Below are 13,072 nucleotides of genomic sequence, written 5' to 3' on the forward strand. Positions count from 1 at the left end.
AGTTTTCATAGTATGTAGCCAGGGGCAGTTTTGATTGAGCCCCATGAATCCTGCCTAACAACAAGTGGCTTTTAAGTACAACATAAAACGTATATATAACGATACGGCTACTAAAACGAATAATGTGAGTTTGCTTGAAAAATGCCCACGATTTCTGCTGGTCATAAACTTTTTGATCCCTTCCTTCCAACAAAAAGTGAAAAGAATTTAAAGAAAGGAACCCACTGAGGGCTAAAAAAAACACTTCCATTATCATATGCAACAATGATTAGTGCTGCCTGAAAAGCTACGCTACATTATTCATGAAGTATCTAACTCCTTCACTTGACCATCCCTGAAGATGGCCCTTATTAGCAGTGACAGTTTTTTGGTTTTTTGGGGGGTTTTGCCAGCCACTTTTTTAGATATACAACTGGGCTAGTACAAAAATCTAAATTAACCATTGAATGCTCACTGAACTGACCTCTTGTTGCTATTTTGTATGACTTCACAGGGTTTTCCATTTTTGAGACTTGATTATTTGGTGACGAGTGTTCCAAAGTTCGCGGGCCATCTATCTCCTCACCTGGCAGCGAGGTGAGTGACAGCCCGCACATCCGCCAGCACATCATTATTTTCCCTCCTCAACAAGAATTGGCCCTTCATCACTCAAAAGAAAAAAAAAATCTCAGATGAATTTTTATTGAGACGTTTGTTTTTAATCTCGGCAATCGATGTGACATCGTCGAATAAAGTCGATGAGATTAGCGTCCTGTTTCCGCACGTTGGAGGAAGCCGGTAATGTCTGATTTGAGTGGCATAATTGATCAAGTGACGGCCCACTTTTGATTTGACTTTCATTTGATGCGCATGTCTGTGCAGAGTCATCCTTCACTGCCTCTTCCCAGTCACTCCCTCCTTCTTTTCACTTACTCTATAGATTTTCCTCACATGATAAATTGGACTCAGGGAGTCACTGAGGTGTGACCCGATGCCAAACGACCAGCACAGATTTTTTTTTTTGTGTGTGTGTGTGTTTTAATGTTCCTAATTGGGCTAACAGTTTGCTAGTGACCAATCTTGTAAATAGTTCACATGCTGAAAAACCCCAAAAAAACAAAAAAACATTTCATCACATCATGTCATTGACTTCCTTTGTTGGTCCCTTTAAGGTTAACTATTTCAATCCGTTTGGGTTACTACTTTAAGCCAGTGCTTCTGAATTATTTTCTTTTTTTTTAATCACCCAACTTCAAATATGTGTTGCCTTGAACTTTTTTGCAATGTAACCTGTTTTGAGACACATTCGAACTCAAATGTTCTGAGGAGTTCCATTGCTCCGATGCTTTTTGTGTTTTATTCATGGAAATGGTGTTTACACAGTCCGCGCGTGTGCACTGTGGGACATTCTAATCACGCCTCGGTGATGTTTTTGTTGTTGTTGTTGACTTCCCGCGGTGTGATTGAAGAAAAGCATGTATTCTCTGCTCCCATCCATCACCTCCTCCCGCCCCCCTTCCTTTGCCCACCAGAGCAAGCAGGCTATAGCATTTGAATTCTCTCTCGGTGCACAGTGGGTAGAACCCAACACCGTAACATATGTTGAGTAGATTGAATCCTTTCGTACAACGTTCTTCTTGTGTTTTTTTACCCCCTCCCACCTATTATTATTATTATTGTTTTTACTGAGGTAGGGGAGGAGATGCGCCATTCGGACGGATGCCGCAGAAGCGCGTAAAAAGCTGCGGATGCTTCCCCAGCGCGCGTGCAAGGGACAATCGTAAAAGTTTCCGAAGTACGCCTTGTCTGCGCTTCTTCTCCCTCCGGCTCCGGAATCACCCGCAAGCAGGCTGGAAGACCACCAGGCTCGCAGGACTCAGCCGCTCCGCAGGGCGCACATGATCGCGACCGGTGTGTGCGGCGTGGCGCTGGTTTTGGTTCTGGTGGTGCTCATCCCGGCCATGGTCAACTCCGCCGGAACCCCAGCCCGCTACGAGATGCTCGGCGCCTGCCAAATGGTGTGCGACCCCCACGGGACCACCACGGCGCCAGCGAAGGCGGCCAGTGAACCGGTCAAAGACAACCGCCTGGTGCAATCGCTGCCCACCTTCATTCAGGGTCCGCAAGGCGAGCCGGGACGCGCGGGGAGGATGGGTCCGAGGGGCCCCGTGGGGGAGCCCGGACCGCCCGGACCCGCCGGCCCGCCTGGGGAACGAGGGGCGCCCGGTCCTCCGGGTCCATCGGGAGCGAGCGGACCCACGGGGGCCATTAGCGCGGCCACGTACAGCACGGTGCCAAAGATCGCCTTCTATGCAGGACTCAAGAAGCAACACGAGGGCTATGAGGTGCTCAAGTTCGACGACGTGGTCACCAACCTGGGCAACCACTACGATCCGGCTACCGGCAAGTTCACGTGCTCCATACCGGGGATTTACTACTTCACGTACCACGTGCTGATGCGTGGTGGCGACGGAACCAGCATGTGGGCAGACCTCTGCAAGAATAATCAGGTGGGCCCACATCACAACAAGCTTGGAAATTTGGAGCTCGTTTGGACACTTTTACGCGAAGCTTTTTACGGACGCGCATTACGCGCACTCCTCTAACTTCGTTTGCATAATTAAAGCGATTAAATACTCCGCAAACTGGCTGACCCCAAGCCCACCAACCGTATCGAATCATAAACGACTCTTAAAACCACATATAGGCAAATATATAGGAATCCGATGGAATTGTTGCCAATGTGCACGTTGTTCAATGTTTTTGGAATATTTTCTTTCTTATGTTCAGATGAGTGATAAATTTGACACCAAAGTATGAAATATACCCTAAACTCAGAGGATACTTAAGTGTATCTACACAATCTCACGTGAGCCAACATAAGAGTATTGATCGCAGCAGTTATGGGTGATCATTTCATATCAGTAATGGACAAAATAAACGTGATTTTTAAGAATTTATTTCACTTACGGCTGTAACAAAAGCAAAAAAAATGTATCACTAATATACTACATATCATTTTCTATATATGGGACAAGTTTTGATAGTAGCATGTAACATTATGTATTTATCACATGAAATATATAGATACTTAGTCCAAGTTATCTAAATGTAGTTTTTATTAGTAAATAGATCTATGTACAACTATGAACTACATACTGTTGATTTTTATTTTATTTTATAATGTATGTTGTTGATAGTTTTGATCTAGTTTATTGTGCATTTATTCTATGTGTACACATCTGAGAGACATACTATGCAAATGTGATTATTATTATTATTATTATTATTATTTAAAGAGAGCATCATCATCTGTCTCAGCAATCACTGGACGATGCAGGTGAACCTAATTAAGTGTCCCTCCCACGTGTATCCACCCACTTGGTCCCGTCTCAGGTGCGAGCCAGTGCCATTGCGCAGGACGCCGACCAGAACTACGACTACGCCAGCAACAGCGTGGTGCTGCACCTGGAGCCCGGCGACGAGATCTACATCAAGCTGGACGGTGGCAAGGCGCACGGCGGCAACAACAACAAGTACAGCACCTTTTCGGGCTTCATGTTGTACGCCGACTGAAAACAAACGCACGGGCTCGTCCACTCGCTCTCTCTCTCTCTCTCGCTCGCTTGCTTCCTCCTTCCCTCGCACGCTCCATTACTTGTTGGATTAGTAGAGACAGAGATTCACATCGTCCTTGTTCACCAAACGAGCCTGCCGGGGAGATTGTAACGTAATTGTTGACATGTAGCCTGATTAATGTCCAGCTGGATGAACTGTGAAGCGCTGCCATGTTGTAATGTAGCTGCTGCCGTATAATATAACATGCTATACATGTGTGTCTTGAACCAAAATTATACACAACGCTTCACAATGCTTTCTCAGTAGCGCCCCTTGGATCTGTTTGAGGCCCACTGTAGTTCATTCGTTCGGCAAGCCTAGTGAATGGAACGGATTGGTAGTGTTTTGAGCAATGTTTTCCGATCAACTCATTCAGTTGTCAAACGTATCTGAACGATTATCCTGATCGTGTGTGTGCTTTTCCTCCACTGCTTTAAAGATGCTCAGGGTCGACATTGCGCACCATTTGTACCCTCATAGCCATAAACAAGTAATTGACACCCCAGCCAACAGGTCTAGAACTGATTAAAAATGTCAAAAGATGCGCCAAATCACTATTTTTCTATGAGTGTCTGCTCCTCCTCACCCTTCAATGTCACATTTCTTGACAGCACGATGCCACAAGATGGCGCCAAAGCACAACATTTCCATTGAAAATGGCTTTGACGCCAACTTAGGGCATCTCAGAAAGTGCAGAAAAATAACAAGAGACTTCGAGACGTCCCCAAAGCTGCATCTTCAATCTGTGTTTTTATTTGGAGAAAATAGATTGCATTTTGAAGCAATCTGGAGTGACGCATGATTCCAAAAAGCTGCCATCTTGAAATAAAAATGCCGTCCTTCTCGTCCAAAATGACAGTTGGTCAGGCGGCTCGCTGGCCAAACGGTTCGTCAGCACACATGACAGCAGCATGTCCTTGACCCCCTGGGTGACACGCCATCGATCCACCCGCTGTCAACCCCCTCCCCGACACCACTCCCTCCCTCCCTCCCTCCCAAATACGAATATTATATATAATTTACAGTTTTAATCCTCCCGCAAGATTCATCAAAAGTTTGGCCCCGACTGCGGCGGCCATTGATCATGGCATGAAGTCACCCTGTGAAGCCACCTGTTCCCAGACGAGAGAGGAGAGCGCGTCCTTCATCTGGGCCCTCCCGTTAGACGCGCCGCCGAGGGGGCCGACTCGTTTGCCGCTGCCGTGACATGACGCCGGCCGCGGCATACTGATGAGCGGCGTGCTCGTTAGGAAGCGGCAGCTATGCTAACACGCGTGTGCTTTTGTAACATGGACTGGAACGGCTTTGTTTGGAGTTTACACTTGGCTGCTAGTGAATGAAAGCTGACGGCCAATTATAGTCAATGTATGTAATCCCGATAAGAAATAAATTGATGTGAGTCTCTGTGGACTAAATTTGTACTTCGTAACATGAACGTATTTTGTGATAGTGTATATGAATGAAACTTGTGTGGAAATAACTTAAGAAAAGGGTTGTACGGTATCGCCAGCAATCCTTCAAATAAGCAAAACATGCTCGTCTGCCTCAAGGTGTTCACTTGTCATACCCACTTGAAGTTTAATGAAGATATAAGAAATGTCTGGTGTCAGACTGAAGTCCATATGTCCAAATTAGTTTTTTTTTTTAAGCCAATTAATACTATTGGACAGTCCCCAAGTGAGTATATTGTTTTTTACAACTTGTTTTACAGCATGTTTAAAATGGCTAACTCTCTTTCACGATGCTCTGGGAATGGCTAAACAAACTTTTTTTTTTGGGATTGCTTTCCTTAAAAGTGATCGTTCCGGCGATACGGGGATCCCAGCAATATAGACTAAATGCGAAAAAAACAATACTAAATACTAGTATTGCTATGTCAATGTTTTTATTTTATTTTGATCAAAATAGAATATGTATAATGGATGAATACAAATTAAGAGTTTAAAATGTTCCATGTCATGATTGTGATGTTTTTACTGATACGATGTATTTAAAAAAAAAAAAAAAACATCAGGAAAATTGCCTATTTTTTCCGATTTAAAAATGTTAATAATGTCCGATTAATCTATTCAACAACTCAAAATGCTCTTGGAATCCAAATGTGTCCAGCAAATAAATCACTGTGGGCTACTTACAGTGCTTAATTTCATCATGATCATCTTCATTACAAGAGACAAAATTGCATCCCGTGATTGATCGAAGGCCCAAATTATTTCATTACTGTCACATTACATCTCACTGTTGGCTCGTCATCCCACGATGAAAAAGAAAATCATTATGGCTTCATTAAACAAATGAAAAAAAAAAAACCTGCCGGCCTGTTTCTTGCCATTCTTCATTTGAAGGTGAGCCAGCGTTTGGGGTTGTCTACCAGAATCTTGTTTACCTGCGTCTGCGAGATGCCCCGCGTCAGCATCTTGGGCACAATGTTGAGCAGGATGTGTGAGTAGCCGTGGCCGCCGTACTTGCACAGGCGGTCCTTGGTGTGGATGTCGTGCGCGATCACGATCTTGTCCTCGTAGCCTTCTTTCACCAGGAAGGCCAAGCTGAACATGCAGGAAGAAGAAGAAGAGGAGGGGAAAAAACCAATGACACACTAAAGTTCTCGAGTGTCTCAGATCATGTAAAATATATACTGTAGTTATTTTTTTAACAAGTGAAGGTTCACTAGTGTACTGACGCGTTGATTCTCTGGCTGTCGCTGGGCATGTCCACGTCCCGGTTGAAGACGTAGTTAAGAGTCTCCAATCCAAAGAGGTCGTATTCCAGGTAACTCCCGTTCTCGGCGAAATCCAGAAGTTCAGAGTAGCTGAAGATGGTCCTGCAACGACATAAACACGAGATTAAATAAATACATAAATAAATCTGGAGCCATTGTAGCAAAGGTGAATTGTGGAATGATTAACTTCACAGTCGGTTCAAAGTACAAGTAACTCAATTACAGCGGAGGAATTAGCTTGAGGGGTTACATGTATTGCCAGCAGTGTTAATACAATTCTCAATTGAAAATTGCTTCAAAGAATAAGATATATTTGGAAGGGAAAAATGTCAAATTTAAAGAGAAAGTCATATCTTTTAAAAATCTAAATTGTATATTTCTGACAAAAGATAAAACAATTATGTATATTTTTTTGGATGATGTTAATTACTGAGATAAAACTGAATATTTTCTAAAAATAAACTTTAATATCAAGTCCCACAATTTTGCACATTTTTTTTTTGCACAGTTAAAAAGCCTATTTTGTTCCGCCTCATTTATTTTGCATGCAATTCCACTGATTGACAATATGTACTCTTTGAGAAAAAAAGTTTAAAAAAAAGAAAATGGGCATAATCTTGTGAAAAATAATCTCATGATGCTTCACCAAATAATTATTTAATCACTTGTATGACATGATTAGCTACACGTGTCCCAGCATGCTCCTCACCTGTCCAGATGCGACATGACCGTCTTGCCGATGTCGCCCCCCGCTTCCTGAAGAATGCGGACGACCTCGGTCGGGGCCGCGGCGTTACGGCCGGGATGGATGATGACCGGGCAACCGAGCTGGGCTTGGGCATGGGCCGCCGCCCGCAGCACCTTCCTCTCGCTGTCCGTGATGGGCCAGCCGGTGCCAATCTCACCGATCACGCCGCAGCGGATGTCCGTCCCGTCGGCACCGTGGAGGACCTCGCCTATGATGATGTCCGTCAGCTGGTAAGGAAAGCGCAATTAGCCTCAGTAACAAACGAAACAATTCTGGAAAATATTGAGCGTTATTAGAAATCAATTCATATGACACAATAAACAGATTGAGGAAAAAAGTAATGTGATAAAGATGAGGATGTTCGGAATGTATATTTTGGTCAAATATTTGTGCATCTTTTTTTCGTACTTTCTTTCTTTGTTTCAGTCTGTCAGTTTTTTTCCTATTATTTGAGAATTTTTTCCCCTCTATTTGTGTTATTTTTCATATATTATAGTATTTTTTGCTTTATGTTTCTGTATTGTTTTTGTGATGTTTACTTTTTGTTCCTATACAACATGTGAAAGATTTTTACACCCATTTTTTTTCCCCACTATTGTCACCTATTTTTTGTGCGCACCTTCTCCACACTCATTTTCCTCGTATCGTCCGAGTGCGTGCAGTCCACATAGTAGCCGGCCCCCGCCACGATGTTGACCCCGGTTTCCTTGGCCAGCCTCCTGAGGGTGGGCAGATCCCGGTCAATGCCCGTGGTGGTGTTCTCCACCACGCTCCCGCCGCCCGCCTTCTTGTAGGCCAGCAGCTCATCATGCACAGCCTCGGTCTCCTGGCACAGGAGCAGGTTCTCGTGGCAGCTGTACGGGTTCTGCCTCAGCCAGTGTCCGTGGCGCATCTGGAAGGAGTTCTCGGCTGTTTGGCGGTACTCTGGCGGCGGGGGTACGTAGCAGCACTCAAAGGTCATGGTCAGGTGCTCGTGGGTCATGGTGCGGCCCAACTGGTCTGGGTCCAGCAGACCCAAGACGGTCTGGACCTTTCCGCTCAGCTCGGCCATGACAGCTCGTCAAACTGAACGGAGTGCATGCAAAACAAGATTGTGTTAATGTTTGACAGGGTGCCAGACAATGCAAGTGATGACTGACAGGGGAGCAGACATGCTCAACAGACCGAAAACCTTTGGACTCCAGAATATAAAATGACTTAAACTTGCCTCTGAACTTCACTTAGGCACCTTTGTTACAACTCGCCAATAACAAGTTGATAACGGAAGCGAGAAAATTAGTCAGGCGCTATTATTTTGAAATGACAATTGCCCGGATGTGGGGACTTAACGATCTAAATCGGGGCTGCTGCTTGTCTATTTCGGGGAGGCTGCGCCCAAACAAGTTGTATAATATCGGCCAAAACCACTAAAGGGGCGCTGGCGTTGCAACGCATCGTTAAGTTCCATAAAAATGTGTTTAAGGTGTGAGAAAAAAAAATGCTGACCTTTAATCTGCAATTCTGTCGACTTGGATAGACAACCTGCAAGATTGCAATGGGTCCGACGGCAGCTTGAGTGAGGAACGGAAGGAGGCGGAGTCATCGCGAGATTTTACGACGGTTAACAAGTAAGCGCTCAATATAAGTACAGTATGAATTCTATTCTATTGTATTCTATCATAATTTTTGCGAGAAGAATTACGCAAAAAAATCTTATGACACTTTATAACGATGATGAAAATGATGATCGTGATGACTATGGATAGTATATGATGATGATGATGATGGAAATGATGATGACAATGATGCTGATGCTGGATTTGAACATTAGAAATGTGTTAACACTTTAAATGCTGTCTTTGAGCTGCTGCCTTAATCAGTCTAAGCTTTATTGGAAATGATTGGATGGAGAGACTTTTTCTTGGCCTTCTTCTTGCAACAAAACAGTATTAGGCACGTCAGTCTGGTCATCTGCTTGGCTATCAAGCATGTGCAATGGTGACTGATCATAGGTCGGCCCTGTGATCAATGCTCCTGTTGGAGACCATCTGCCTCGTACACAGCTAGTCTAACAAACTAGTCACCATGTGTAGATAATACTATAAAAAGTGGGATTGGTAATGATTTTACATTTCTGCTGCCCCCCCCCCCCACACACACACACACACACACTAAACTAATGAAAAATAGAATAGGCAAAGTTCATGTGTTAGATGAGCAGCATGATACTCATCCACTGTGACTATGGTGTCGCCACAGGGTTCCTCATTAGTGACAAAAAGCAGAGTGACACTCATTTGTCTGCACGGCCGCCATATATCAGGCACATATCACCGCCGGCCGGGACAATCTCTTCGAGAGGGATGAATAACCCCCCACTAACAATATCCACAATGAACTACCTCGGAGAAACCATTGTCTGCAGTTCATGGTTATATTACAACACTTTACTTTACATGTAGTACATCATTGCATATTGCGCATTGGTTGTCTGGACCTTAGAATTCAATTTAGTTGTATTTTAATCACCCTTTATCACAAATGAGTTAAAAGGAGCTTCTCAGTTTCTAATACCAAAATCTGAAAAAAAAAAGCCACTAGAACAACAATGCATCCAACAAATAATCTTTATCTATAACATAAAGTATCTAATCAAAAATTAAGAATAAAATTTAATTGTAATTATTGCTCTTCAACTCATCCCTATTTTTATATATACGTAAACTTACTATATTTTGGGGAGTTGCAGTGAGACATACAATTAGAAAATAGTGTGTTGAATTTATAAAACAATTTTGCACAAAACTAAATTATCCAGATCCAAATACATTTTTAAGTAGATGCATAGTCTACTAAAAGTGGATTTATTTCATGCAATCACTTGACAAAATATCGAAAACTTTTTTCAGTGTATTACGTAATGCGAATCCAAGGTTTGTCGTTTTATTAGTACTCTGGCGTCACCTTCTGATGTAAAGCATATAGTTTGTATTTTTTTTCATTATTGCGCTTATCGGTAGATTGCCAATAGAGGGCGCCAAAGTACCGCTTACCCGCCAAGTTCAGCGAGAATGGGACACAAATCAAATCATGAAAATTAAATACTTCAAATAAATGAGCAGAATAATTAGTATACAGTTATATATAGCAGCAAAGTGGCACATTGCAGTTCAAGTGCACTTTTTCAAAATCAAATAATCTGTAAACTGTTTATTTTCAAGGGTTATGATGATGCGTTTGTTTGAGCTCTATTTAGGGTTTATTCTCTGAATACTTTAGAATGGCCTCTATTGTGCACAAATGTTTGCTCTACACTACAGGAAGTGTTCACTATCATGACATTTGAATTTCTAGGATCCACAATTATAATACGGTGGTGCAAAGAAATGTGAACAAAAATGCTTTTTTAACTGTCTGTAGGTCAACCTTGCCGAGACTTTGACCAACATCAGCGTGTCCTTTGTGTCTGGACAGAATGAGCAAAAATATATCATCATGAGTGTCTGACAGATGCATATTTGCTCAAGTATGCCGGCACACATGGGCGGACGCATCTTGCTGAAGGCGATTCGCCAGTAATGACCCCTGAACCCTGGTGGAGCGCACACAACCGTGGACGGACAGATTGGCCGAGCAAATACATGCGGCTATAAAAAGAGACCTCACGTCAGCGAGGGCATTGCTTTTACCGCCAGAGACCAACAAGTCTGCGAGGTATGTAAATTTTGAAGGCATGTTGTTTTTTGACATCAAATACTTTGATTTGAGTTGTTTTCAATATATTAACACCTAAAATGGGCGCTTCAAATAACAACCCTTTTCTAGAAGAGATTTGAAAAGGTCTCCTGCTGTCAATATGTAACTTGCATCATCTTGTTGTCTTCCAGGCGACGCTGAACGTTAACATGAAGTCGCTAGCGTTAGCTTTAAGCATCATGCTGCTGTTAGCCGCAGGTGAGACTGCTACTCATTCTCCACTGAACAAACGTCAATGCACTTGTATTTGTTATTTATTACTGTGAAGGTCTGCTAGGAACGTCTGGTGTACCATGTTAGGCCCAATATGTCCACTTTAAGTTGGCCTCCCTAGCCCTCATTTCAAAGTTGCATGATGCTTCGATAACTGTTGTGTTTTTCTTTTTGTTGCCAGGCGAAGCGCTCATCTGCCATCGTTGCGTGCCAAGACAAGCCGGCGAAAACTGCGAGCTCACAGTGGAGGCATGCAAACCTGAGAAAGATAGCTGCGCCGCCGCCAAGTTCCAAACATCGCCATGTGAGATTTGTTCTTTCACCAGGCACATAGTTCCTGTTTTACATTCAAATTTGAAAAATGTCTCCCATTTTTCATTGGTCCAGTTGGCCAATACCAGAAGTGCATGGCCTTGTCTGACTGCCAGATGCTCCAGAGGAACAGTTTCATCCAGATAAAGTGCTGTGAAAGCGACCTGTGCAACACCTTTCATGAATAAACAAGCAATTTGTCTTTTTTTTTTGCAACGTGTTCTGTTATTATGATTCTGTGGTTAGTTCTGTGAAGAACCAGAACTTTCCCAGCAAAGGGACTCCTCCGGGGGAATAGATTATTTGTTTTATCATCAGGACCCACAATGACGATTTCCCCAATGGATCAAAGGGGTGTTGTTTTTGGCAAAATGTTCCATTATGCAGAACTTGAGTTTGAATTAATTCTGAGAAAAACAATTATTTGCATTGTCAATTAACCCAAAGGACTCTCCTCCAGGGGATATGTCATTTTTTCCCTCTGTTTTTTTTAAAAATGTGTTCGTTTCCCCACCTAACCTTTGAAGTCATCATGATCTAATTAATCTAAACTAATATTTAGAAAAAGATCTATGTAAATATGTGTACTGATCAAGCATAAAAGAACAAATGCCAACCACCTGGTATCACTGACTGCGGCAGAAGTCAAAGAGACAGACGGCAAAGGTACCTTTGAATTTACTTTTGCAAGATTGTGTTAGGCAACTATTTCAATTTGATTGTATTGAAACTTGTGTCAAATCTGATGTTTTCTTTCTCACAGAAGAACACAATGAAGCTTCTACTCCTGGCTTTAAGCGTTGCCTTGCTCTTTACGGTTGGTGAGTGTGTCTCCATCTTTTGGAGAAAAAGCTCGAAAATACCCAAGGGTTGATTTGCGCTTTCTTTCGTCAGGGGAAGCTCTGAGTTGCCATTATTGTGAGCCTGGACCAGCGGGGGAACCATGTTCTGTCACTGAGAAGCTTTGTGATGACGATGAAGGATATTGTGGATTCGCCACATACAAGGGTCGTAAGTGTCATTAATATCACGCAGTCCAAACTGTGGCCCAAAAAATAACAAATATATTGTGTTTAATTTCCGAGGTTCCACATGATTCAAAGTGTGCCAGAGTTGGTATTAATTCATTGTTGTTTTCATTTCTTTGTCAGTTGCCACACTACAGGATTGCATGGCCAACATTCGATGCGCGTGGTTTCGAAGGAATCCTGACTTTGTCACAGACTGCTGCTCAACAGACTTTTGCAACACCGTCCCGTAGCGAGCGGAATCACTTTCCACATATCAACAGAGGCTATTAATTCTTGAAATGTTACATATTCTGCTCACTTTAGGTTTATCAGGTCACGGGAACCACCAAAGAAAGAATCCGCATAACCAAGTTTTGCTTGAACTCCCATTCTCAAAAATCATCTGCATGACTCCTTGAAAATCAAATGAATAAAAAACAGCATTTCTGACTTATTGAATTGGTTTGTGTGAGAGGTTCATATATAATGCTGCAAACAATAAAATTCACGCTAATACTTGAGAGAGAACATTTCTTATGCCATATTATGCAAAATCAACTTTCTTAGCGTTCATATACATTTTATTGTGCACCTGGAGTCTCCAAGGATTATGAAATACTTTATTCTAATACCCCCAGGTGCTGCAGAGTTACTTTTCTAATCAGTTCGGAGGATATTTTGTACTTTTTTACTATATTTGATCCATTTTCTATGACGTATTTTTAACTATGAAACCAC

General features: G+C 42.7%; 2 protein-coding genes and 2 long non-coding RNA genes across 6 annotated transcripts; 3 read left to right on the plus strand and 1 right to left on the minus strand.

The window, feature by feature from the left end:
• Nucleotides 1-1,313: 1,313 nt before the first annotated feature.
• On the plus strand, nt 1,314-5,906 carry LOC148387824 (complement C1q-like protein 3). 2 transcript variants are annotated; one of them, XM_088396063.1, is made up of 3 exons: nt 1,314-2,489; nt 3,376-3,515; nt 4,641-5,906. In XM_088396063.1, exons 1-3 carry the CDS (start codon nt 1,878-1,880, stop codon nt 4,801-4,803), a joined length of 915 nt encoding a protein of 304 aa, XP_088252189.1. In that variant the 5' UTR covers nt 1,314-1,877; the 3' UTR covers nt 4,804-5,906. The 2 variants fall into 2 exon arrangements, with proteins under 2 accessions (XP_088252189.1, XP_088252190.1); XM_088396064.1 differs by having other exon boundaries at nt 1,324-2,489; nt 3,376-4,789.
• On the minus strand, nt 5,461-8,666 carry pter (phosphotriesterase related). Of its 2 annotated transcripts, XM_088396062.1 has the most exons (6): nt 8,550-8,666; nt 7,684-8,129; nt 7,026-7,291; nt 6,278-6,418; nt 6,063-6,143; nt 5,461-5,989 (listed from the first exon to the last, which is right to left on the minus strand). In XM_088396062.1, exons 2-6 carry the CDS (start codon nt 8,113-8,115, stop codon nt 5,980-5,982), a joined length of 930 nt encoding a protein of 309 aa, XP_088252188.1. In that variant the 5' UTR covers nt 8,116-8,129; nt 8,550-8,666; the 3' UTR covers nt 5,461-5,979. The 2 variants fall into 2 exon arrangements, with proteins under 2 accessions (XP_088252188.1, XP_088252187.1); XM_088396061.1 differs by having other exon boundaries at nt 5,461-6,143; nt 8,550-8,665.
• Nucleotides 7,838-11,526, plus strand: LOC148387826 (uncharacterized). The gene is made up of 6 exons (XR_015862537.1): nt 7,838-8,000; nt 8,581-8,671; nt 10,464-10,757; nt 10,931-10,997; nt 11,194-11,316; nt 11,400-11,526. It is a non-coding gene; the product is annotated as an uncharacterized LOC148387826 (long non-coding RNA).
• A 626-nt stretch (nt 11,527-12,152) lies between these two features.
• LOC148387827 (uncharacterized) lies at nt 12,153-12,793 on the plus strand. The gene is made up of 2 exons (XR_015862538.1): nt 12,153-12,335; nt 12,476-12,793. It is a non-coding gene; the product is annotated as an uncharacterized LOC148387827 (long non-coding RNA).
• Nucleotides 12,794-13,072: the final 279 nt, after the last annotated feature.

The sequence above is a fragment of the Syngnathus floridae genome, chromosome 14 (assembly GCF_059516105.1).
Source record: "Syngnathus floridae isolate MCC-2025c chromosome 14, RoL_Sflo_1.0, whole genome shotgun sequence".
Lineage (NCBI taxonomy): Eukaryota > Metazoa > Chordata > Actinopteri > Syngnathiformes > Syngnathidae > Syngnathus > Syngnathus floridae.